The following is a 25,830-nucleotide window of genomic DNA, read 5'->3' as shown; positions in this document are numbered from 1 at the left end:
ATTGATACATAGTTTGATATGTGGGAGATGAACAGAGTGGAATCCATTGAGACTGGGTGAGACTGAGCTGGTTTCCATGTCTCCATGCCAATGGGAATTTGTTTACATGGAGATGCCAGCTTGATGATGTGCGGATGATGTCCCGGGTATGCACTGTGTCATGGGAAAACTGTATCCTAATAGAGAAGAGACTCATGTTGGTCATAAACAGTGACGTCCATCTAGATAATCTGTCCTCACACTGAATGAGGGAGTAGACTGCAATCCACCAGAGGAGGCTGGTGGGCGGAGCTATAGGAGGATGGGCTCATTGTAATGGCTGGAATGGAATAAATGGAACGGTACCAAACACGTGGTTTTCATTCCAGCCATTACATGAGCCCGTCCTCCGATAGCTCCTCCTACCAGCCTCCTCTGAATCCACCCATTATACCAGGAACAATCGCTAACCAAATACATTTAGCTAATTAATAACCACATCAGCCCTAAAGCAATCATTCTCCTCTGACATTGCATGCGTGATAAGTTTGAAGGAGAAAGTGAAGGAAATAAAGTTGGTTCATTTTCCCAGAACAGGAACTGAAAGAGGAGAGCCAACATTGCTTTCACCTTGTGGACTAGTTCTCTAAGTGTGTTAACCAAAGAGCTGTTTGGTGACATTTCAGCACAGGTGTATGTGTTCATGTGTGTGTACACATGATGTGTGTGAAAGAGAGGGGATGTGTGTGTGTGTGTGTGTGAGAAATGTCTTCTGTTTTGCAGCTATGATACGCTGAGTGTACAAAACATTAGGAACACCTGCTCTTTCCATGAAATAGACTGACCAGGTAAAAGCTATGAACCCTTATTGATGTCACTTGTTAAATCCACTTCAATCATTGTAGATGAAGGGGAGAAGACAGGTTCAAGAAGGATTTTCAAGCTTTGCGACAACTGAGAGATGGATTGTGTATGTTTGCCATTCAAAGGGTGAATGGGAAAGCCAAAAGATTTAAGTGCCTTTGAACGATGTATGGTAGTAGGTGCCAGGTTTGTGTGTCAAGAACTGCAATGCTGCTGGGTTTTTCACGCTCAACTGTGTCTATCAAGAATGGTCCACCACCCAAAGGACATCCAGTTGGAGTGAACATGTACAGCATCCCTGTGGAACGACACCTTGTAGAGTCCATGCCCCCAACTAATTGAGGCTGTTCTGAGGGCAAACGGGGGGAAGGTATTCCTAATGTTTTGTACAGTCAGTGTTGATGGCTGGTTTAAGAAACACAATTACATCTGAACAGCCTAGTTTACACCTTGCACTAACATGTGAGTTTTGTGATCTGATGAATATGATCCAATGCCTTTTTGATCAAGTTTTGTTGCATCTACACTTGGTGTTAAAATGTGTCTCATCCGTCCACTGTGTCCACATTGTGACCTGATATTTGACAGAAATTCTTTCAAAATATTATGAATTTATTTACTTTAAGGCAATTACTGGTGCCATAAGACTTAGGTCAATGGTGCTTCCTGTCAATGATTTTAGTGGTTGGTATAATGATAATTTAAATGGTTTGACCATCCAGATCCGGAGGTCAGGAAGATCTGATCACAATCTGATGAATGTGTCTTTTAATCGCCTACACCTGTAAATGGGGTGACAATGAGAATTTGGACAAGATCAGGACATAGGATGCATGTTAGCATCAGGTATAAACAGGGCTAAGGAGTGCAGTAGAACCAGTTTATGTGGATGTTTTTCGCAGGTTGACATTTATTGTCATGAGTCTTGCCCTGGAGGCAGCACTGAGTGGTTTCTGCTAGATTGGCCAGCGGCGAAGTCAAAATTGGCGATATTGTAAAAATTCATGAAAACTAAAATTAGCTTTTTGGTGTTAAATTAAGGTTAGGGTTAGCCGTTATTAGGTTTAGCAGTGTGGTTAAGGTTAGGGTAAGGTTTAAAATCAGATTTTATGACTTTGTTGCTGTGCCAGCTAGTGACCACTCTGCAGAGCTGCCTCCATGACATGAGTCATCCCAATAAATGCCAACCTGCATGGTTTTCACGCTGCGGGCTTGACGTTGACAGCCAGTAAGGAAAAGAGACAGCTCTGAATTCAAGTGTAATATTCTCCTATAACTACATTTGGACCTTTTGATACCGCTGTTTGGAGTAGCACATTTGTGGTGAGTTAGTCTATTAGATTATGTTATAGGTAATCTTGTGTGTGTATAAAGGTTTCTCATTAGCATACAATATATTATATTTTTATTTATTTTTTATTTTAACATAAAATTAATCAGAAATACAGTGTAGACATTGTTAATGTTGTAAATGACTATTGTAGCTGGAAATGGCTGATTTTTTTAATGGAATATCTACATTGGCGTACAGAGGCCCATTGTCAGTAACCATCTGATTAAAGAAGCAATAAAACTGGCCTTTAGACTAGTTGAGTATCTGGAGCATCAGCATTTGTGGGTTCGATTACAGGCTCAAAATGGCCAAAAATAAAGAACTTGTCTATTCTTGTTCTGAGAAATGAAGGCTATTCCATGTGAGAAATTAACAACAAACTGAAGATCTCGTACAACGCTGTGTACTACTCCCTTCACAGAACAGTGCAAACTGGCTCTAACCAGAATAGAAAGGAGTGGGAGGCCCCGGTGCACAACTGAGCAAGAGCAAGGAGTGTCTAGTTTGAGAAACAGACGCCTCAGCTGGCAGCTTTATTAAATAGCACCAGTCTCAACGTCAACAGTGAAGAGCTGGCCTTCTAAGTAGAGTTGCAAAGAAAAAGACATATCTCAGACTGGCCAATAAAAGGAAAATATTAAGTTGGGCAAAAGAACACAGACACTGGACAGAGGAACTCTGCCTAGAAGGCCAGCATCCTGGAGTCGCCTCTTAACTGTTGACGTTGAGACTGGTGTTTTGCGGGTACTATTTAATGAAGCTGCCAGTTGAGGACTTGTGTATTTCAACCTAGTGCATTTCCACCTGGGGAAAAAAGCACAACGTGATCAGTTAATCTCATCCATAGAAATATAATCATTCTAGTTCTGTGTTCCCAACATGCTTTATGAGTTTTATTTCTGTGTTCCCAACATGCTTTATGAGTTTTATTTCTGTGTTCCCAACATGCTTTATGAGTTTTAGTTCTGTGTTCCCAACATGCTTTATGAGTTTTAGTTCTGTGTTCCCAACATGCTTTATGAGTTTTATTTCTGTGTTCCCAACATGCTTTATGAGTTTTATTTCTGTGTTCCCAACATGCTTTATGAGTTTTAGTTCTGTGTTCCCAACATGCTTTATGAGTTTTAGTTCTGTGTTCCCAACATGCTTTATGAGTTTTAGTTCTGTGTTCCCAACATGCTTTATGAGTTTTAGTTCTGTGTTCCCAACATGCTTTATGAGTTTTAGTTCTGTGTTCCCAACATGCTTTATGAGTTTTAGTTCTGTGTTCCCAACATGCTTTATGAGTTTTATTTCTGTGTTGTCAACATGCTTTGTGAGTTTTATTTCTGTTCTCAACATGCTTTATGAGTTTTATTTCTGTGTTCCCAACATGCTTTATGAGTTTTAGTTCTGTGTTCCCAACATGCTTTATGAGTTTTAGTTCTGTGTTCCCAACATGCTTTATGAGTTTTATTTCTGTGTTCCCAACATGCTTTATGAGTTTTATTTCTGTTCTCAACATGCTTTATGAGTTTTATTTCTGTGTTCCCAACATGCTTTGTGAGTTTTAGTTCTATGTTCTCAACATGCTTTGTGAGTTTTAGTTCTATGTTCTCAACATGCTTTGTGAGCTTTAGTTCTATGTTCTCAACATGCTTTGTGAGTTTCAGTTCTATGTTGTCAACATGCTTTGTGAGTTTTAGTTCTATGTTCTCAACATGCTTTGTGAGTTTTAGTTCTATGTTCTCAACATGCTTTGTGAGTTTCAGTTCTATGTTCTCAACATGCTTTGTGAGTTTTAGTTCTATGTTCTCAACATGCTTTGTGAGTTTTAGTTCTATGTTCTCAACATGCTTTGTGAGTTTTAGTTCCTTGTTCTCAACATGCTTTGTGAGTTTCAGTTCTATGTTCTCAACATGCTTTGTGAGTTTTAGTTCTATGTTCTCAACATGCTTTGTGAGTTTTAGTTCTATGTTGTCAACATGCTTTGTGAGTTTCAGTTCTATGTTGTCAACATGCTTTGTGAGTTTCAGTTCTATGTTGTCAACATGCTTTGTGAGTTTCAGTTCTATGTTCTCAACATGCTTTGTGAGTTTTAGTTCTATGTTCTCAACATGCTTTGTGAGTTTTAGTTCTATGTTCTCAACATGCTTTGTGAGTTTTAGTTCTATGTTCTCAACATGCTTTGTGGGTTTTAGTTCTATGTTCTCAACATGCTTTGTGAGTTTTAGTTCTATGTTCTCAACATGCTTTGTGAGTTTCAGTTCTATGTTCTCAACATGCTTTGTGAGTTTTAGTTCTATGTTCTCAACATGCTTTGTGAGTTTTAGTTCTATGTTCTCAACATGCTTTGTGAGTTTTAGTTCTATGTTCTCAACATGCTTTGTGAGTTTTAGTTCTATGTTCTCAACATGCTTTGTGAGTTTTAGTTCTATGTTCTCAACATGCTTTGTGAGTTTTAGTTCTATGTTCTCAACATGCTTTGTGAGTTTTAGTTCTATGTTCTCAACATGCTTTGTGAGTTTTAGTTCTATGTTCTCAACATGCTTTGTGAGTTTTAGTTCTATGTTCTCAACATGCTTTGTGAGTTTTAGTTCTATGTTCTCAACATGCTTTGTGAGTGCTCCAACACTGAGTCCTATTTTGGGTATCTGTTGTTAGTTTCCGGAGGAGTTGTGGCATTTCATTTAGAGCGTTTGACATCGTCCTGAGCTTTGTCTTTCATGTGAGTTCACCTGCTCTCTGGTCTGTATTTAGTCACACCGTGGAGCAGTCTGTATTGTTCTGCTTATAGGCGTGTTACATTGGGTTTTATGGTAAGGGGTTAACAGTTACTGCTCTGGGAACTGTTTCCTCTGAATGTGACCTCCCAGAATGTGTGCTTCTGGAGAATGTCTAAAGATGTGTGTCTCTGAATGTATCTTTTCTCTTTCTTCTTTGGAGTGTTTTACTTGTCTTAAACATCCATCTCTCTGAATGCTTCTCCTCCTTTCATTTTTCTCTTCATTGGAATTTCTCAAAACATTCTCTTTCTCTCTTCTCTAGAATTTTTTTATTTTTAATCATCTAGGAATTTAGGTGACAGGGACAGGGAGGAGACTCAAGCAAATGCACCCCCCACACACATACTTTCTGTCTCTCTATCTCTCTCTCTTACACACACACACTCCAACACACCCTCTCTTACTCTCTCTCACACACACACACACACACACACACACACACACACACACACACACACACACACACACACACACACACACATAATGTTGGAGAATGTAACCATCCTCTGTCAAACCACCGGCACAGTTGCCTTCTTTATTCTTCTACAGCGTTGTGTCTGAGAGATGATCTGTCATGTTCACTCTTCCTTTCAGTACTCATGACGGACTGTACGCCTTGACTTCAATGTATCACCTTTATGCATTTCTATTTCCATGACAATGGATTATATTTCTATAGAAATGGGGGCTTCTCCAGTGAGGATCTCAGTCTTTGGATCTAACCCCTTCAGACAGGATCTATCCCCTTCAGACAGGATATATCCCCTTCAGACTAGCTATCCCCTTATGACAGGATCTATCCCCTTATGACAGGATCTATCCCCTTAAGACAGGATCTATCCCCTTAAGACAGGATCTATCCCCTTCAGACAGGATCTATCCCCTTCAGACAGGATCTATCCCCTTCAGACAGGATCTATCCCCTTCAGACAGGATCTATCCCCTTCAGACAGGATCTATCCCCTTAAGACAGGATCTATCCCCTTCAGACTGGATCTATCCCCTTCAGACTGGATCTATCCCCTTATGACAGGATCTATCCCCTTCAGACTGGATCTATCCCCTTCAGACTGGATCTATCCCCTTCAGACTGGATCTATCCCCTTCAGACTGGATCTATCCTCTTCACATAGGATCTATCCCCTTCAGACTGGATCTATCCTCTTCACATAGGATCTATCCCCTTCAGACTGGATCTATCCCCTTAAGACAGGATCTATCCCCTTCAGAATGGATCTATCCCCTTCAGACAGGATCTATCCCCTTCAGAATGGATCTATCCCCTTCAGACTGGATCTATCCCCTCCAGAATGGATCTATCCCCTTCAGACTGGATGAAGTGTGTGTGTGTGTGTTCTGCGTGTGTGCGTGAGTGCCTGCTTCCTGTATGAGCGTGAGTGAGTCTGTGTGGCCTCTGACAAGTTGCCAAACAATCATGAGATTCCGATCACAATGGATGTTTACTAAACTGTAGACAACATGGGGGCTGTGTTTAGTCACATCATTATGGAGGCTTTGCCACCTGAAGGTGTCTGTGCGCAGGTGTTAAGTTTCAGATCTGTGTCCTCGGCGCCTCCTCCCTCTCAATTCAATTCAATTCAAGGGCTTTATTGGCATGGGAAACATATGTTAACATTGCCAAAGCAATTGAAGTAGATAATAAGCAAAAGTGAAATTAACAGCAAACATTACACTCACAGAAGTTCAAATGTCATTTCAAATGTCATTATGTCTATATACAGTGTTGTAACGATGTGCAAATAGTCTCTCTCTCACTGTGTGTGTGTGTGTGTGTGTGTGTGCTGTTTTATGCATGAGACTGCTGGTTCTGTTTCAGTAACTTGTTACTTTGGGTGACCACTCAGCCCTGGCACCTACCACACATGTTAGAAACTGTTGATGTCAACAGCATAAAGGTGTACAGGAAATGGCTGCAGTAGCTTGTAGAAGGGTTGTAGGGAGAATGATTGACATGAGAGAAAGAGGACATGAAGTGGACGATAGAGACAGTCATCTGTTACTGACGTCATAATAACACAAAGCTGAGGCAATTCCATTGTAACCAGCTTGTTACGATGCCTCCTTAATACACTCTGACCTCAAACCTCACATCACCTATAGGACTATATCATAACGTATCAACCTTAACCCAACACCTAGCTACGTGTGTGAAGGACTTGGTATAGAGAAGTGTGGAGGGACCTTAACCCAACCCCTGGTGACCTCGTCGAGAGGTTCAGATCTGTTGACCAAGGTGTTGGGTTAACAGTTGTTGGACTGGGGTTCGATTCCCGGTCGGGGCTACTGCCCAAATTTGCTACAATATCATGACTGTGGTAGTCATAAATCATCTACCACAGTATTTACATTTGGAGGGTCTGAATAAGGGGTCATTCTCACTCAGTCAGCAACCCAAGACCTTAGGACTTTAGGACCTGGGGCGGCAGGTAGCCTAGTAGTTAGAGCATTGGGCCAGTAACTGAAAGGTTGCTGGATCGAATTCCCGAGCTGACAAGGTAAAAATCTGTTGTTCTGCCCCTGAACAAAGCAGTTAACCCACTGTTCCCCGGTAGGCTGTCATTGTAAATAAAAATGTGTTCTTAACTGACTTGCCTGGTTAAATAAGAATAAATCAAAAAGGACTCCTGTCTTTTCCATGCATTATTTTCCTTTCTCTCTCTCTGTGTCTTTCTCTCTCTGTCTTTCTCTTTCTCTGTCTCTCTCTCTCTCTCTCTCTCTCTCTCTCTGTCTTTCTCTTTCTCTGTCTGTCTCTCTCTCTCTGTGTCTTTCTCTTTCTCTGTCTGTCTCTCTCTCTCTGTGTCTTTCTCTTTCTCTGTCTGTCTCTCTCTCTCTGTGTCTTTCTCTTTCTCTGTCTGTCTCTCTCTCTCTGTGTCTTTCTCTTTCTCTGTCTCTCTCTCTCTCTCTCTCTCTGTCTCTCTCTCTCTCTGTCTTTCTCTTTCTCTGTCTGTCTCTCTCTCTCTGTGTCTTTCTCTTTCTCTGTCTGTCTCTCTCTCTCTGTGTCTTTCTCTTTCTCTGTCTCTCTCTCTCTCTCTCTCTCTGTCTCTCTCTCTCTCTGTCTTTCTCTTTCTCTGTCTGTCTCTCTCTCTCTGTCTTTCTCTCTCTCTCTCTCTCTCTCTGTCTTTCTCTTTCTCTCTGTCTTTCTCTTTCTCTGTCTGTCTCTCTCTCTCTGTCTTTCTCTCTCTCTCTCTCTGTGTCTTTCTGTGTCTGTCTGTCCGTCTGTCCGTCTGTCTGTCTGTCTGTCTGTCTGTCTGTCCGTCCGTCCGTCCGTCCGTCCGTCCGTCCGTCCGTCCGTCCGTCCGTCTGTCTGTCTGTGTCTGTCTGTCTGTCTCTCCACTCAGTAGAAGTAAATGGCCTTATTAAAACACACAGAGCAGGTTGACATCCAACTGTTTCACATGCCTCCGCTCTCCACCCTACGCTCCGTCAAAGAAAAATAGTGGTTGCTTTCTATCAGCTGCTCTGCTATCAGCGGTTTTCTACTGTATGTTTAACAAGGTGAGGCTGGGAGAGGGAGCACCACAGAGCCTGGAGACTGTAGACAACCTCTGCACAGATTTTGCCTCTGTCTTTTGCCATTTGAATGGTTTGCCTTTATGGTGTCATAACCAAAGAGTACCCATGAGGAGTGAATGTGGTTCACTGGTTGAATGTGACTGAAGCTAGCTATAGCTGTGATTTCTCCGCTTTAATTTCATACAACCACCGTGTTCATCTCCGATGTTTTCAGATCTGAGTCATGCTGGTGGGAATTCTTTAGGAGGTAGCCTAACAATAGTTTATTGCCTGGTTAACTGCTGATCAAACATGTCCCTGTAATTTACATGTGACAGGCTAAATTTAAGATGTCAATTCAGAACATGTAAACAGCTGAAGTGTATAAACCTTTGGTCTCTGTTAAAGAATTTGAACCCTATAAAATGAATGGTGTGTGTGTGCGCGCGAAAGTGTGAGAGAGACCAAGAGGGGGAGACAGAGAGATTAAGGGGGAAATGTAACACTTAAAAAAATCTTCTCGGTCTTTTCATATTCTAAATCTCTAAAAAGCGAAATACTTATCATGTAAATGAGGTTGGAGGTGGAGGTGTTATTTAACGTTGTAATCGTCCTGAATAATTTATAGCGAGCGAGGCGGTTTCGGTTCGACTTTGCAGTTGCGTCACTGTGGTGCGAGAAGGAACTTTGGAGATAGCAAGAGGACAGACGTTAGTAGCAGGAGCCAAATGATACCGTGGAAAAGAGAGGTAGCCGTTTAGCGCTCCGGGAACTTTTTTTTCATGCTGCACAAACCACGAGGTAGGCCTAATAATATATTGAATCCTTTATGATAACTTTGAAATGTTTTTTTATTTATTACGAAATCATGTCACAGCTTTTGTTTCGTTTCCCAATAAGCCTATCAGAAAATGTTAGAGAAAGTGATTTGATTTGGCTACAGTTTCAATGAATGTGTCGGTACATAAGTGTTTAGGCCATGGAGCTGAACAGATCCAAATGGTTTATAGTTGAAATGTCCTATGGCTCCGTTTTTAGGTGTAACATAGATGGGACACATCCCAGTCAACTAGACTATATAGCCTGTAATTGCTCAACATTTTAGATATTGTTTCCTAATGTAACAATTAACAGTTCATATTTTCAAATAATTAATTCATTACCATAGCTACATACATTATTAGGCTACTTTTGAGGGTCTTTTTTCTTCGGAGGAACAACAGTATTTCCGATCCCAATGATTTATGGCAGTGCAGTTTCTCAGCTCTTGTAGACTATAGGCATAATCTGCAGTGAGAGGTATTTCGACTCAAATTCAAACTGCATGGGTGTTAGATGTACGTTATTATTTTCCTTCGGGCTCTATCACTAGTCTGAGCGCGTGAAGGAATGAACGTCACAGAACCAAGCCTAGTTTACTTTCTGTCTGATGCCTGTTGCTTTTTGTCATTCTTCGAAATCTCCTTCTTAATAGGCCATAAAAAATATAAAAAATCTGGAAAAGAATCATGTAAAACTCCAAGTTATTGAGCCTAATTCTTTCCAATAGGCGCATTTACGGCTACAGCAGATAGTCTCCCCTACCAGTCAACACGTTCCATTTGGGTGATACTGTTCACATTGGGATTATTTACCTGCATGGTGTGCAAACACACCGCTCTCTGTTGCCCTTGACCGAATAGAGCGAATTCCCACCTGATGCAACGCGCCCGCGAGAGGAGAGCTGGGGACTGAGGGTGGGAGGGGAAGTGGAATGTTTGGCGACAGCTTTGCAAACTGGCTCCAGTCTCAGTCGGGGCGGGCAAACCGAGGTGACAGACCATTCCGATTCCCAGGATTGTTTTCATCCGCACATCGACCCCGTGAACTCCTCAACTCGAGTGATGCTGACATTGAGCAGATCCGGATTACTGTACCAGGATCCCCAGACGGTTTTTCCAGATGGTCGCCCTCTAATACCGCTTTCTTAACCCCCAAATGAAGGATTCCACTCTAATGCAGTTTACAGTAATTTATCCAGTAATGGGGTTTTCTGGGTGTTAAACCAATGAATGTCTTGTAATCCTGTGTAATTGTATTTCACCCTCATGTCTTTTTCCAGGCCTGCATTAGGCTGCTATTACATTGTCATCAATATCAGCCTGTAGGTTCTTTGTTTTTCACGTAATCATTTTAGTCATTTAGCAGACACAATTTACACTAGTGACTTTTCATACTGGTCCCCTGTGGGAATCGAACCCACAACCCTGGTGTTGCAGGCGCCATGTTCTACCAATTGAGCTTAATCACCCTCTGTTTGACATCTATTCAGTTGATATCTCTCATACGGTGCCCAATACTTTTGGTCTATGGTGTATGTATCAACCATGCTGTGATGGTCATGTCAGGTTATCAACCATGCTGTGATGGTCATGTCAGGTTATCAACCATGCTGTGATGGTCATGTCAGGTTATCAACCATGTCAGGTTATCAACCATGCTGTGATGGTCATGTCAGGCTGTCAACCATGCTGTGATGGTCATGTCAGGTTATCAACCATGCTGTGATGGTCATGTCAGGTTATCAACCATGCTGTGATGGTCATGTCAGGTTATCAACCATGCTGTGATGGTCATGTCAGGTTATCAACCATGCTGTGATGGTCATGTCAGGTTATCAACCATGCTGTGATGGTCATGTCAGGTTATCAACCATGTCAGGTTATCAACCATGCTGTGATGGTCATGTCAGGTTATCAACCATGCTGTGATGGTCATGTCAGGTTATCAACCATGCTGTGATGGTCATGTCAGGTTATCAACCATGCTGTGATGGTCATGTCAGGTTATCAACCATGCTGTGATGGTCATGTCAGGCTATCAACCATGCTGTGATGGTCATGTCAGGTTATCAACCATGGTGTGATGGTCATGTCAGGTTATCAACCATGCTGTGATGGTCATGTCAGGTTATCAACCATGCTGTGATGGTCATGTCAGGTTATCAACCATGTCAGGTTATCAACCATGCTGTGATGGTCATGTCAGGTTATCAACCATGCTGTGATGGTCATGTCAGGTTATCAACCATGCTGTGATGGTCATGTCAGGTTATCAACCATGCTGTGATGGTCATGTCAGGTTATCAACCATGTCAGGTTATCAACCATGCTGTGATGGTCATGTCAGGTTATCAACCATGCTGTGATGGTCATGGCAGGTTATCAACCATGCTGTGAGGGTCATGTCAGGTTATCAACCATGCTGTGAGGGTCATGTCAGGTTATCAACCATGCTGTGATGGTCATGTCAGGTTATCAACCATGCTGTGATGGTCATGTCAGGTTATCAACCATGCTGTGATGGTCATGTCAGGTTATCAACCATGTCAGGTTATCAACCATGCTGTGATGGTCATGTCAGGTTATCAACCATGCTGTGATGGTCATGTCAGGTTGTCAACCATGCTGTGATGGTCATGTCAGGTTATCAACCATGCTGTGATGGTCATGTCAGGTTATCAACCATGTCAGGTTATCAACCATGCTGTGATGGTCATGTCAGGTTATCAACCATGCTGTGATGGTCATGTCAGGTTATCAACCATGTCAGGTTATCAACCATGCTGTGATGGTCATGTCAGGTTATCAACCATGCTGTGATGGTCATGTCAGGTTACCAACCATGCTGTGATGGTCATGTCAGGTTATCAACCATGCTGTGATGGTCATGTCAGGTTATCAACCATGCTGTGATGGTCATGTCAGGTTACCAACCATGCTGTGATGGTCATGTCAGGTTACCAACCATGCTGTGATGGTCATGTCAGGTTATCAACCATGCTGTGATGGTCATGTCAGGTTATCAACCATGCTGTGATGGTCATGTCAGGTTATCAACCATGCTGTGATGGTCATGTCAGGTTACCAACCATGCTGTGATGGTCATGTCAGGTTACCAACCATGCTGTGATGGTCATGTCAGGTTATCAACCATGCTGTGATGGTCATGTCAGGTTATCAACCATGCTGTGATGGTCATGTCAGGTTATCAACCATGCTGTGATGGTTATCAACCATGCTGTGATGGTCATGTCAGGTTATCAACCATGCTGTGATGGTCATGTCAGGTTATCAACCATGCTGTGATGGTCATGTCAGGTTATCAACCATGCTGTGATGGTCATGTCAGGTTATTAACCATGCTGTGATGGTCATGTCAGGTTATCAACCATGCTGTGATGGTCATGTCAGGCTAAGATCTTTTTATTGTTATTTTATCCTGAGTTGTGCTGTTATTCAGGCTATCAGCTGTCTGTCAAACAGCTGTAGTGACTGGACAGTGCCTGTCACAACATAGTTCATTGGTTACATCAGTAATATGCAAAACCTTCCAAGTGGTACAGGATATTGTGTTGTCTGAGTGCCGTCCGAAGAGGGAAGCTGTGTGTGACATGAATGGGACACATTAACCTGTGGTTCATGGAGATAGGAGACATCCAGCACCTTCTTCCTCATGGACCTGTTCTGTTACGGCAATGAAAGGAAAGTGAATGTCTGCTCACTGCCTGCTACCTACGCTCCAGGTGGAAGGTGCCCTTTGACACAGATCTAGAATCAGATTACCATCCTCAAATCATAACCTTAACCATTAAGGGTGAAAATGTAAAACATGATGTTAGATCATCTTAGGAGCAACTTTCTCCGACTCCGTCTGGTGCTGTCTGGCACGGTCTTCATTGAGCTAGTCGTGTGTTTTGGGGTCATAATGGTCTTTATCAGGTTGTGATGTCATATGAGTCTGTAGTGGTGCTGTGAGGAAGGGATTGAAGAGGTTCAGTCCCCAGTGTTCTATTCTCAGCTCCTTCCTGAACACTGCACTAACATTTGCTTACCAGACTTTAAATGGTTCCCGCTGGGGGAGGAATAAAAGCTTCTCACAGACCTACAACACACACACACACACACACACACACACACACACACACACACACACACACACACACACACACACACACACACACACACACACACACACACACACACACACACACACACAAAACGAGGACGTCACCAATCCCCTCACCCCTCGCCCCTCTCCCCCTCTTCATCTCAACGAGGACTTCACCAGCTCTTCACCCCTCACCCCTCTCTCCCTCCCCCCTCTCTTCTCTTAGTCTATGTGGTTGGTGACATCAGATAAATAAGCCATTTAAGGTGCAGAAGTTGAAGTAGAGCCATGCATTGATGAACAGCGTGTTGAGGTAAAAGTGTGGGTTGCTATGTGTGTGTCTGCCTGTAATTATATCTGCATGTGAAGATTATAGAAGGTTTTTGATGAGTTTGAAATCTGAAATGTGATCTGATGACGTTCAGTGTGGGATATGGCCCACCCTGTTGATGTGGCTGGACAGGAAAGAGCATGCTGGGATAGATCGGCCTGGAGACAAGAAGCTGACAATCTCATCATTGTGGCTGAGATTGCCCTGGAGATGCCCCTGACAATCTGATCATTGTATCAGAGTTGGATGAAGAGGGATGGGTGCGGTGTGTACATCTGTTTTGTGTGTGTGTGTGTGTGTGTGTGTGTGTGTGTGTGTGTGTGTGTGTGTGTGTGTGTGTGTGTGTGTGTGTGTGTGTGTGTGTGTGTGTGTGTGTGTGTGTGTGTGTGTGTGTAATGTCAAGGCTGGTGAGTGTGCTATTGTTCTTGGCCTAGAAGGTTCTTTACTGAGATGTTAAACTGTGGAAGAGCTCTGTAAAGGAGATGTTGAAGAGCTCTGTAAAGGAGATGTTGAACTGTTGAAGAGCTCTGTAAATGAGATGTTGAACTGTTGAAGAGCTCTGTAAAGGAGATGTTAAACTGTTGAAGAGCTCTGTAAAGGAGATGCTGAACTGTTGAAGAGCTCTGTAAAGGAGATGTTGAACTGTTGAAGAGCTCTGTAAAGGAAATGTTGAACTGTTGAAGAGCTCTGTAAAGGAGATGTTGAAGAGCTCTGTAAAGGGGATGTTGAAGAGCTCTGTAAAGGAGATGTTGAAGAGCTCTGTAAAGGAGATGTTGAACTGTTGAAGAGCTCTGTAAAGGAGATGTTGAAGAGCTCTGTAAAGGAGATGTTGAAGAGCTCTGTAAAGGAGATGTTGAACTATTGAAGAGCTCTGTAAAGGAGATGTTGAAGAGCTCTGTAAAGATGTTGAAGAGCTCTGTAAAAGAGATGTTGAAGAGCTCTGTAAAGGAGATGTTGAAGAGCTCTGTAAAGGAGATGTTGAAGAGCTCTGTAAAGGAGATGTTGAACTGTTGAAGAGCTCTGTAAAGGAGATGTTGAAGAGCTCTGTAAAGGAGATGTTGAACTGTTGAAGAGCTCTGTAAAGGAGATGTTGAAGAGCTCTGTAAAGGAGATGTTGAAGAGCTCTGTAAAGGAGATGTTGAACTGTTGAAGAGCTCTGTAAAGGAGATGTTGAACTGTTGAAGAGCTCTGTGAAGGAGATGTTGAACTGTTGAAGAGCTCTGTAAAGGAGATGTTGAACTGTTGAAGAGCTCTGTAAATGAGATGTTGAACTGTTGAAGAGCTCTGTAAAGGAGATGTTGAAGAGCTCTGTAAAGTAGATGTTGAACTGTTGAAGAGCTCTGTAAATTCTACTACTCAGATATAAAGAGTGGACTTTAGAACACTGTGATCTGTGCTGAATTTACTGAGTTTTATTCTCTCTCACCCGCCCTCCTCCTATTCCCTCCCCCAGGAGAGCAGGGCATGGCCGGTAAGCCGTTCCGGGCCACCTTCATCTGGAGCAGCATCATCGCCAACCTCCAGCAGCGCGTCCAGGTCAAGCGCCACCGTCATAAGCTCAAGACCTACCATGACTGTTTCCTGGGGTCAGAGGCTGTGGACGTGGTGCTGGCCCATGTCATCCAGTCCCGGTTCTGTGGTGATGCCGAGGTGCCCCGCTCCAAGGCCGTACGCCTCTGCCAGACCCTGATGGACTCGCGGGTGTTCGAGGCGGTGGGCACCAACGTATTTGGGAATAAGGAGAAGGGGCGTGCCACCTTCGAGGACAGCAGCTGTAGTCTGTACCGGTTGCTTCCGTCTAGTCCCACTACCATGACCAGCTCACACTCGACGAGCACCATCACCATCGAGAGTGGATACGACTCGCCGAGCAAACACCGGAACAGCTACAGCCCACCTCTCAAACGGTACGGTCAGCTGAGTTTAAAGCTTTCTTCATCAGTTGAAATGTTTCGTAATCCTTCCCAAATAGCGGATTAACCATTGATTCATTTTGAGGTCTTTCATCCCAACACTCAACTCATGTATCACCAATGACCTCTGTGACCTTGTTCTTACTCTCACTGATTGGTGCTTCTCAGTTGTCCAATCAAGGCTCTCCTTGCTGATGATTGTGATAATGTCCCGTAAACCTAATTGACATGATTCCTATGATTTTTGGCTCTGTATAAAAGAACAGGTCTTTTTTCTCTCCACCCAAACACACAGTTAGACACTCGGTCAGAGAGCTCCTTGTTAGGCAGTGAGACAGGGACTGTATGGTTTGACTCAGAGCTCTGTAAGTGATTATGGGTTTAGAGAACTTGCCACAGAGCCTGCAGATTTGGCACCGTTGGTCATTATTCTGGGAAGTCCAGACATAAAGAGTTGATGTCAATGCTTTCAGTCTGTGTTGTGGATGCTATGTGTCTCTCTTCTGTCTTTAAGAGTGTAGAACATTAAGTAGCCATTCTACATGAAACTTTCATTTTTTTCTAAAGAATGACTTAAGGAAACTAGAGTGTAGAGGACTGAGATCTGCACTGAGATCAACAGGAGAAGTGAAGTGATGATAATATCATATGGCCATTGGTCATGGTGGCTCTCTGGTCTCCCCCTAACCATGTGAAGTGGTCCTGAGTGACAGCTCAGGACTGTACCCATGAAAACCTGCTGCCTCCAATCTGTTTCACTGAGATGAAAGAGTGGAGAGAGAGAGAGAGAGTAGGTAGAGAGAGAGAGAGAGTAGGTAGAGAGAGAGAGAGAGTAGGTAGAGAGAGAGAGAGTAGGTAGAGAGAGAGAGAGTAGGTAGAGAGAGTAGGTAGAGAGAGAGTAGGTAGAGAGAGAGAGAGAGTAGGTAGAGAGAGAGAGAGAGTAGGTAGATAGAGAGAGAGAGAAAGTAGAGAGAGAGAGTAGAGAGAGAGAGAGAGAGAGAGTGGAGAGAGAGAGAGATAGTAGAGAGAGGGGACTCCTATGGTAGGTACACCTATAGCTCATCTCTTGGCAGTAGTATTGTAGACTACTTTATCACTGACCTCAACCTAGAGTCACTCAGAGTCTCTCAGAGTGTTCACAGTCAGCCCACTGACATCCCTATCAGACCACAGAAAAATCACAGTCTGTGTCAAAGAAACTGAGTAATATTAAGAAATGCTATAGATGGAAGGAATGTAGTTTGGAAACCTACCAAAAAACAATTAGGCAACAACAAATTCAATCCTTTTTGGACAACTCCATGGACAAAACATTCCACTGTAATAGTGAAGGTGTAAACTTAGCAGTAGAAAATCTTAACAGTATATTTGACCTCCCAGCTTCCTTATCAAATCTAAAAATCTCAAATAGAAAACCAAAGAAAATGAACAACAACTACAAATGATTTGATGAAGAATGCAAAAATCTAAGAAAGAAATTGAGAAACCTGTCCAACCAAAAACATAGAGACCCGGAAAACCTGAGTCTACGCCTTCACTATGGTGAATCACTAAAACAATACAGAAATACACTACGGAAAAAGAAGGAACAGCACGTCAGAAATCAGCTCAATGTAATTGAAGAATCCATAGACTCTAACCACTTCTGGGAAAATTGGAAAACACTAAACAAACAACAACACAAAGAATTATCTATCCAAAATGGAGATGTATGGGTAAACCACTTCTACAATCTTGTTGGCTCTATAACAAAGAACAAACAGCAAAACATATACATGATCAAATACAAATCTTAGTATCAACTAGTAAAGACTACCAGAACCCACTGGATTCTCCAATTACCTTAAATGAACTACAGGACAAAATAAACCCTCCAACTCAAAAAGGCCTGTGGTGTTGATGGTATTCTCAATGAAATGATCAAATATACATACAACAAATTCCAATTGGCTATACTTAAACTCTTTAATATCATCCTCAGCTCTGGCATCTTCCCCAATATTTGGAACCAAGGACTGATCACCCCAATCCACAAAAGTGGAGACAAATTTGACCCCAATAACTACCGTGGGATATGCATCAACAGCAACCTTGGGAAATTCCTCTGCATTATCATTAACATCAGACTCGTACGTTTCCTCAGTGAAAACAATGTACTGAGCAAATGTCAAATTGTCTTTTTACTAAATTATCGTACGACAGACCATGTATTCACCCTGCACACCCTAATTGACAAACGAACAAACCAAAACAAAGGCAAAGTCTTCTCATGCTTTGTTGATTTCAAAAAAGCCTTTGACTCAATTTGGCATGAGGGTCTGCTATACAAATTGATGGAAAGTGGTGTTGGGGGTAAAACATACAACATTATGAAGTCCATGTACACAAACAACAAGTCTGCGGTTAAAATTGGCAAAAAACACACATAACTTCCCACAGGGCCGTGGGGTGAGACAGCAATGCAGCTTAAGCCCCACCCTCTTCAACATATATATCAACAAATTGGCGAGGTTGTTTGCTGATGATCTGGTGCTTCGGTCACCAACCAAGGAGCACCTATAGCCAGCACCTATAGCCAGCACCTATAGCCAGCACCTATAGCCAGCACCTATAGCCAGCACCTATAGCCAGCAGAGAGAGCGAGAGAGACACACACACACACACAGAGAGAGAGAGACACACACAGAGAGAGAGAGAGACACACACAGAGAGAGAGAGACACACACACACACACACACAGAGAGAGAGAGACACACACAGAGAGAGAGACACACACACACACAGAGAGAGACACACACGGAGAGAGAGAGAGACACACACGGAGAGAGAGAGACACACACACACAGAGAGACAGAGTGAACTGTGCCCCCAAGGAGTTTTATATAAAAACTCACCAAGCTCACTCTTCAGGCAAAGTTTGATTGCACCAAGTACAGCGTTTAAAATGTACTGATTCTATCAAAAGCCAAAGAGGAGTGGAGAATGAAATTGGTAGAGTATTTGTTTTGCTAAATGTGTTTTCCCACCAATTTCACCAAATCCTCTTTCACTAAGTAGACATATTCTGGAAAATACAATTTTCTAAACGCTACTTTGAGTTCCAGTAATAACAGGTCTGTAATTGGCCCAATCATGTCCACTGATTTCTCTCACTATGTTTGTCCTCAGTAAAGAGGACCAGTACTCCAACAACCACTCTCCGGTCAAAACAGACAAATCACTAGAGGACGTGTTGGGGAACCTCAACCTCACCTCAACCATCACCCCACAGATGATCAACCTCGGCCTCTCACAGGAGTGTAAGTGTCCATAGAAAATAATGTTGGCATGTGTCCCTGAATGATTATCAGTGTGTGTTTGTTACTTTGGTAGTGTGTATGTGTGGTAAAGTGGCCGTTATAGTGACTTGTTTTCCTCAGTGGTGGACGAGGTGTGGCGCCAGCAGACAGTGTTCAGGCTGCTACAGCTGATAGAGCTCCCCCTTCTGGAGAGTCTGTTGGAGGGAGAGGAGCGGCCCAGGCCCCCTCTACACAGCATGGACAGTGACCCAGACCTGCTCTACACATCCAGCTACCTGGACAGAGAGGTCCTGAAGGCCTTCAGCGAAGCACAGTACGTCTCCTATTACTACTACTACTACTACTACTACTACTACTACTACTACTACTACTACTAGTCCTACTACTACTAGTCCTACTTCTACTACGACAACTAGTCCTACTACTACTACAACTAGTCCTACTACTACTACAACTAGTCCTACTACTACTACTACTACAACTAGTCCTACTACTACTACTACTACTACTACTAGTCCTACTACTACTAGTCCTACTACTATGACTACTACTACTACTACTAGTACTACTACTACTAGTCCTACTACTACTAGTCCTACTACTAGTCCTACTACTACTACTACTACTACTACTACTAGTCCTACTACTACTAGTCCTACTACTAGTCCTACTTCTACTACTACTACTACTACTACTACTACTACAACTAGTCCTACTACTACTACTACTAGTCCTACTACTACTACTACTACTAGTCCTACTACTACTACTAGTCCTACTACTACTAGTCCTACTACTACTACTACTAGTCCTACTACTACTACTACTACTAGTCCTACTACTACTACTACTACTAGTCCTACTACTACTAGTCCTACTACTAGTCCTACTTCTACTACTACTATTACTACTACTACTACTACTATTAGTCCTACTACTCCTACTACTATTACTACTAATAATATTAGTCCTACTACTGCTACTATTAGTACTACTACTACTACTATTAGTCCTACTACTACTACTACTACTACTACTACTACTATTAGTACTACTACTACTACTATTACAAATATTAGTACTACTACTACTATTACAAATATTAGTCCTACTACTACTACTACTACTACTACTATTAGTCCTACGACTACTACTATTACTACTACTACTACTACTAATATTAGTCCTACTACCATTTAATTGTTTGTTCCAGGCATAGGTAAGGACATTCACAGGCATAAGGCTGATTGACTGACTATCTGCAGTTAAAGCTTGCTGAACACATTCAATAACGTTCGTGTTATACATAAAGCAGCCGATTTTGATCAAAGAGAATCTCCATTCTCTCCCACTCCCTGTGAATCATAGTCTACAGATTTATCTGACTGGGCAGAAATGTATGGCCGGTAGTCTTGTTAGGCTTTGGTTGGCGTGTGTACTGTATGTCCAGCCTTTCAACATGTTGCAGCCAGACGCCTAGCGTAGCCTCTGTCACAGCAGGGCAGCGTTATGTAATGGAGCTGGTGTTTGTGTGCGTGTCAGTGGGGGCCTCTCTCTGTATTGATGCTGCCCCCAGGGCTCTCTGGCACTCAGGGACAAATGGCCAACTGACTGCAGTCACTGGGCAGTGGTTGTCTGAAAGTCAAGAGCAGCTTGACTGAACCTGTCTGTCTCTCTCTGATCTGTCTCTCTCCTTTCCCCTCTCTCTCTTTACTGAACCTGTCTGTCTCTCCTTTCCCCTCTCTATCTTTACTGAACCTGTCTGTCTCTCTCTGATCTGTCTCTCTCCTTTCCCCTCTCTCTCTCTTTACTGAACCTGTCTGTCTCTCTCTGATCTGTCTCTCCTTTCCCCTCTCTCTCTTTACTGAACCTGTCTGTCTGTCTGTCTCTGATCTGTCTCTCTCCTTTCCCCTCTCTATCTTTACTGAACCTGTCTGTCTCTCTCTGATCTGTCTCTCCTTTCCCCTCTCTCTCTTTACTGAACCTGTCTGTCTCTCCTTTCCCCTCTCTATCTTTACTGAACCTGTCTGTCTCTCTCTGATCTGTCTCTCTCCTTTCCCCTCTCTCTCTTTACTGAGCCTGTCTGTCTCTCTCTGATCTGTCTCTCCTTTCCCCTCTCTCTCTTTACTGAACCTGTCTGTCTGTCTGTCTCTGATCTGTCTCTCTCCTTTCCCCTCTCTATCTTTACTGAACCTGTCTGTCTCTCTCTGATCTGTCTCTCTCCTTTCCCCTCTCTCTCTCTTTACTGAACCTGTCTGTCTCTCTCTGATCTGTCTCTCCTTTCCCCTCTCTCTCTTTACTGAACCTGTCTGTCTCTCCTTTCCCCTCTCTATCTTTACTGAACCTGTCTGTCTCTCTCTGATCTGTCTCTCTCCTTTCCCCTCTCTCTCTCTTTACTGAACCTGTCTGTCTCTCTCTGATCTGTCTCTCCTTTCCCCTCTCTCTCTTTACTGAACCTGTCTGTCTCTCCTTTCCCCTCTCTATCTTTACTGAACCTGTCTGTCTCTCTCTGATCTGTCTCTCTCCTTTCCCCTCTCTCTCTCTTTACTGAACCTGTCTGTCTCTCTCTGATCTGTCTCTCTCCTTTCCCCTCTCTCTCTCTTTACTGAACCTGTCTGTCTCTCTCTGATCTGTCTCTCCTTTCCCCTCTCTCTCTTTACTGAACCTGTCTGTCTCTCCTTTCCCCTCTCTCTCTTTACTGAACCTGTCTGCCTCTCTCTGATCTGTCTCTCTCCTTTCCCTCTCTCTCTTTACTGAGCCTGTCTGTCTCTCTCTGATCTGTCTCTCTCCTTTCCCCTCTCTCTCTTTATCGGCATGGGAAACGTATGTTTACTTTGCCAAAGTAAGTGAAATAGATAATAAACCAAAGTGAAATACTCTCTCTCTCTCTCATCTCCTCTCCTCTGTCTTTCTCTATGATCTCTTTCTCTCTCTCTGATCTCTTTCTCACTAGCTGATCTCTCTCTCTCTTTCTCTCTCTTTCTCTCTGATCTCTTTCTCACTCGCTGATCTCTCTCGCTCTTTCTCTCACTCTCTCTGATATCTCTCTCTCTCTCTCCCTCTCTCTCTCACATCTCTCTCTTCTCTCTCCTCTTTAGATTGGTTTCATTTACTTCATCACTTATAATCTCCTCCCTCTCTCAGGGCTGATGAGTGGTTGTCGGCGGCGGTGGACTGTCTGGAGTTCCTGCCAGATAACTTGGTGGTTGAGGTGAGCAGGGGTCTGCCCCGCTGCGGTGAGGACCAGGGCCAGTGTAAGAGACTGGTGTATGGGATCCTGGTCCAGCACTACGGAGAGACACAGCACCCTCCACTACTCAGCAACCACGTCTTTGACATCCACTCCAGCATCTCTGAACTACTGGGTAAGACAGCCATATACATGGTCTATGTGCTCTAGGGCATTTCCCCTGTCTAAATGGGTTTAGACTTTTTAATACCAAGTATTGTGCAAGGGATTCATTCAGCTGATTAAACCAGTAGGTAAAAGCCCAAACGTCACGACTGGGGACAGAAAGAAGGGGGCCCAGATTTCTCTGCTGACTCTCACGAGGACCCTGAAGCCACACCTGGGGTTATCAACTAGTTTGGCTAAGATCCTCTCTCATGAATTCACACACCTGTGATTCCTCCTAGCCTGCAGGGACAATAACACCTATCCCGTCCTCTCTGTGTGTCCGTAGTGAATGGGAAGAGGGAGCAGGCTCTGGAGGCCCTACAGCTGTGTCTGAAACTACAGGACTCTCGCAGTAAAGAGGAACTACGCAGACTTCTGCGATTCATGGCTGTCGCTGCCAAACCACAGGAGGTCAAACTGCACAAAGAGGTGAGGAGGGTGTGTGTGTGTGTGTGTGTGTGTGTGTGTGTGTGTGTGTGTGTGTGTGTGTGTGTGTGTGTGTGTGTGTGTGTGTGTGTGTGTGTGTGTGTGTGTGTGTGTGTGTGTGTGTGTGCGCGTATACTGCTATAGCTCTCCCTGACTGTGTTTGTGTGTTCCAAACTACTCCAAGAGGTCAAGGATCATATCTAGCAGCCACACTCTGTATTCTGTATGTACGTAGATGTGAACGTTGTGTTGTTTTCCAGGTAGAGAACAGGATGGCGGTGAAGAGATCTTTCTCTAGTGCCATCGTCTACAGCATGAGACTGGCCAAGGGGAAGGTTGACCTACTGGTGCTGTTTATGGTGGAAAACCACTGTGACGTCTTCAAGGTGTGTGTGCACTCATCTTTTATCAGACTGTGTGTGTGTGAATAGGTGAACAGGTAGCGTGGGTGTGTGTGAATAGGTGAACAGGTAGGCGTGGGTGTGTGTGTGAATAGGTGAACAGGTAGGTGTGGGTGTGTGTGTGAATAGGTGAACAGGTAGGTGTGGGTGTGTGTGTGTGAATAGGTGAACAGGTAGGTGTGGGTGTGTGTGTGAATAGGTGAACAGGTAGCGTGGGTGTGTGTGAATAGGTGAACAGGTAGGCGTGGGTGTGTGTGTGAATAGGTGAACAGGTAGGTGTGGGTGTGTGTGTGAATAGGTGAACAGGTAGGCGTGGGTGTGTGTGTGAATAGGTGAACAGGTAGGTGTGGGTGTGTGTGTGTGAATAGGTGAACAGGTAGGTGTGGGTGTGTGTGTGTGAATAGGTGAACAGGTAGGTGTGGGTGTGTGTGTGAATAGGTGAACAGGTAGGCGTGGGTGTATGTGTGTGAATAGGTGAACAGGTAGGTGTGGGTGTGTGTGTGTGAATAGGTGAACAGGTAGGTGTGGGTGTGCGTGTGTGAATAGGTGAACAGGTAGGTGTGGGTGTGTGTGTGCGTGTGTGCGTGTTTACTACTCAAACAGTCTGTTAATAGACTGTTTTCTACTCAAACAGTGGGAAGAACTTTGAATAGGACTTCATGAAAGACACTGATCTGAACACTCTTAGAAAAAAGGTGCTATCTAGTACCTAAAAGGGTTCTTCGGCTGTCCCCATAGGAGAACCCTCTCCACAGAGGGTTCTACCTGGAACCAAAAAGGGTTCTCCAATGGGGACAGCCGAAGAACCCTTTTGGAACCCTGTTTTGGTGTGTAAAGTGTGTAATGCCCAGCCAGGCTACCACATCTCTGATAGCTTTAATATTGGAGTCGAGCTCAAACAGTGAGTACAGTTTGTAAACACAGAGTTGTGTGAGATTAAACAGATGAAAGCAGCGATGATCACATGGTTTAACTTATATGATCCTCTCCTTTCAGATTCCAGTGTCGTTGCACAAACTTGTGAGCGATAGACTGACCAACATTGTGAAGGGGAAAGACCCACAAGTCGTAACAGGTATGGGAGCTTTTGGTGTCTGTTTTGTTTGATTGTCTGTCTGTCTAGCTGTACTAAAATCTGACAAAGCTTTACCTACCTTCTGTGTTTTGTGTGGGGAATGAAGACGTAATGCCCTCTCTATCTTTCTCTTCACTCAGTCTCTACATACTGCAGGCGAGTCAATAGAAAAGCGTACGTGGAGAGCAAACAGAAGACTACCAAAGAGGAACTATGGGCTCTACTGAAGACAATCCACGAGAACCCCAAACTGTCCAACAAAGAGAAGAGACGCTTGCTAGGACAGTTCTACAAGGGGCATCCTGAGATCTTTGTCCAGTACTTTGGAAGCAGATTGTCAAGTGATGATCTGTAGCTAACTAGTGTGATATTTAAGTGAATAACTAATGTATTATTTGTAAAAATAAAAGACAGACAGACAAAGGTGATGTAAATGTTGTAGAAATGCAGTGTACAAATAGATTTTATTTACTTCACTCATGTGAAGAGTTGAATGTGAAAGCTTGAATAAAATGTGAGAATTGTTTTTTAAGTTAATGTGGAATTCTCTTCTTTTGGCTGCTACAGGGCCAATCATCTCTGATGACATTTTGATAATAGAATTTCATGCTCAAATTGGATGTCAGCCTTATGAAGTACAGATTGTCTCAGAAGGAAAGGAACCCATTTGTCCTGTCTTCCAGTGCAACTGGGACATTCAACAATGTATACAGGAATAAGTTCAGACAATTACAGTCCTAGGCAACTTCCCAGAAATATCATTTAAATACACCGATTAGAGACTACAAGTGTCTGTCAAAATATAATAGATATTATTTTACATGTATACGGTTCCTCTGGCAACAGGCTGAACAAAAAGTGTTATTGAGAACTCTAACTGTGTGACAGATGCACATGGCTTCTAGTGTTGTATTCCTCAACAAAACCCTGAGTCTGCTGCCACTTTGGGAGGAGAAGGTCAGGAGAAGTTCTGCGTATCCTGTTTCAATGAATGTATTCTTTCTCTGTGGTTCCACAATGCGGAGATGGTGTGGGAAATAAAGATGAAGCATTTCAGAACAGGCTGACGTGAGGCCGTCCGGTCTAGTCCACTCTTTCATGTGGTTTGCTCACACAATATCATTCAAAGTATAACAATGTCCAGAGATTGAGATCAGGCCGGAGGAAATTTGAAATCCCCAAGTTTGAGTCCTATTTCTTTTCCCACTGTTGTAAACATTCATTGAAATTCATATCCATATTCATACCATCCCTCGAGGTCTTTCTGATCTCTGTAGCTCAACCAACAGAGTAGCTGCCTCAGCAATAGAGAGACTATTGTTACTCAACAGCTGACAGTTACATAGCTAGACTCATTCATTCTCTGGGTTTCCATATCCCGTATTGTCCCAGAGAAGACAGACTTCTTAGCCTGCATTCCCCAACGCTACGTCAACATCTTGTCCCAGAGAAGACAGACTTCTTAGCCTGCATTCCCCAACGCTACGTCAACATCTTGTCCCAGAGAAGACAGACTTCTTAGCCTGCATTCCCCAACGCTACGTCAACATCTTGTCCCAGAGAAGACAGACTTCTTAGCCTGCATTCCCCAACGCTACGTCAACA

At 43.4% G+C, this 25,830-nt stretch overlaps 1 protein-coding gene across 3 annotated transcripts; it reads left to right on the top strand.

Annotated features, from left to right (window-relative positions):
• Positions 1–2,057: 2,057 nt before the first annotated feature.
• Positions 2,058–24,757, top strand: depdc7a (DEP domain containing 7, paralog a). 3 transcript variants are annotated; one of them, XM_055861611.1, is made up of 9 exons: positions 2,058–2,166; positions 15,168–15,621; positions 18,796–18,926; positions 19,047–19,239; positions 22,071–22,291; positions 22,610–22,752; positions 23,010–23,135; positions 24,147–24,225; positions 24,366–24,757. In XM_055861611.1, the coding sequence occupies exons 2-9, from the start codon at positions 15,179–15,181 to the stop codon at positions 24,578–24,580; spliced, it is 1,551 nt and encodes a 516-aa protein (XP_055717586.1). In that variant the 5' UTR covers positions 2,058–2,166; positions 15,168–15,178; the 3' UTR covers positions 24,581–24,757. The 3 variants fall into 3 exon arrangements, with proteins under 3 accessions (XP_055717586.1, XP_055717413.1, XP_055717493.1); XM_055861438.1 differs by lacking the exon at positions 2,058–2,166 and adding an exon at positions 8,931–9,255; XM_055861518.1 differs by lacking the exon at positions 2,058–2,166 and adding an exon at positions 13,529–13,979.
• Positions 24,758–25,830: the final 1,073 nt, after the last annotated feature.

This window comes from Salvelinus fontinalis, chromosome 1 (genome assembly GCF_029448725.1).
Source record: "Salvelinus fontinalis isolate EN_2023a chromosome 1, ASM2944872v1, whole genome shotgun sequence".
NCBI classification, from domain to species: Eukaryota; Metazoa; Chordata; class Actinopteri; order Salmoniformes; family Salmonidae; genus Salvelinus; species Salvelinus fontinalis.
This window is presented reverse-complemented; position numbering and strand designations above follow the sequence as displayed.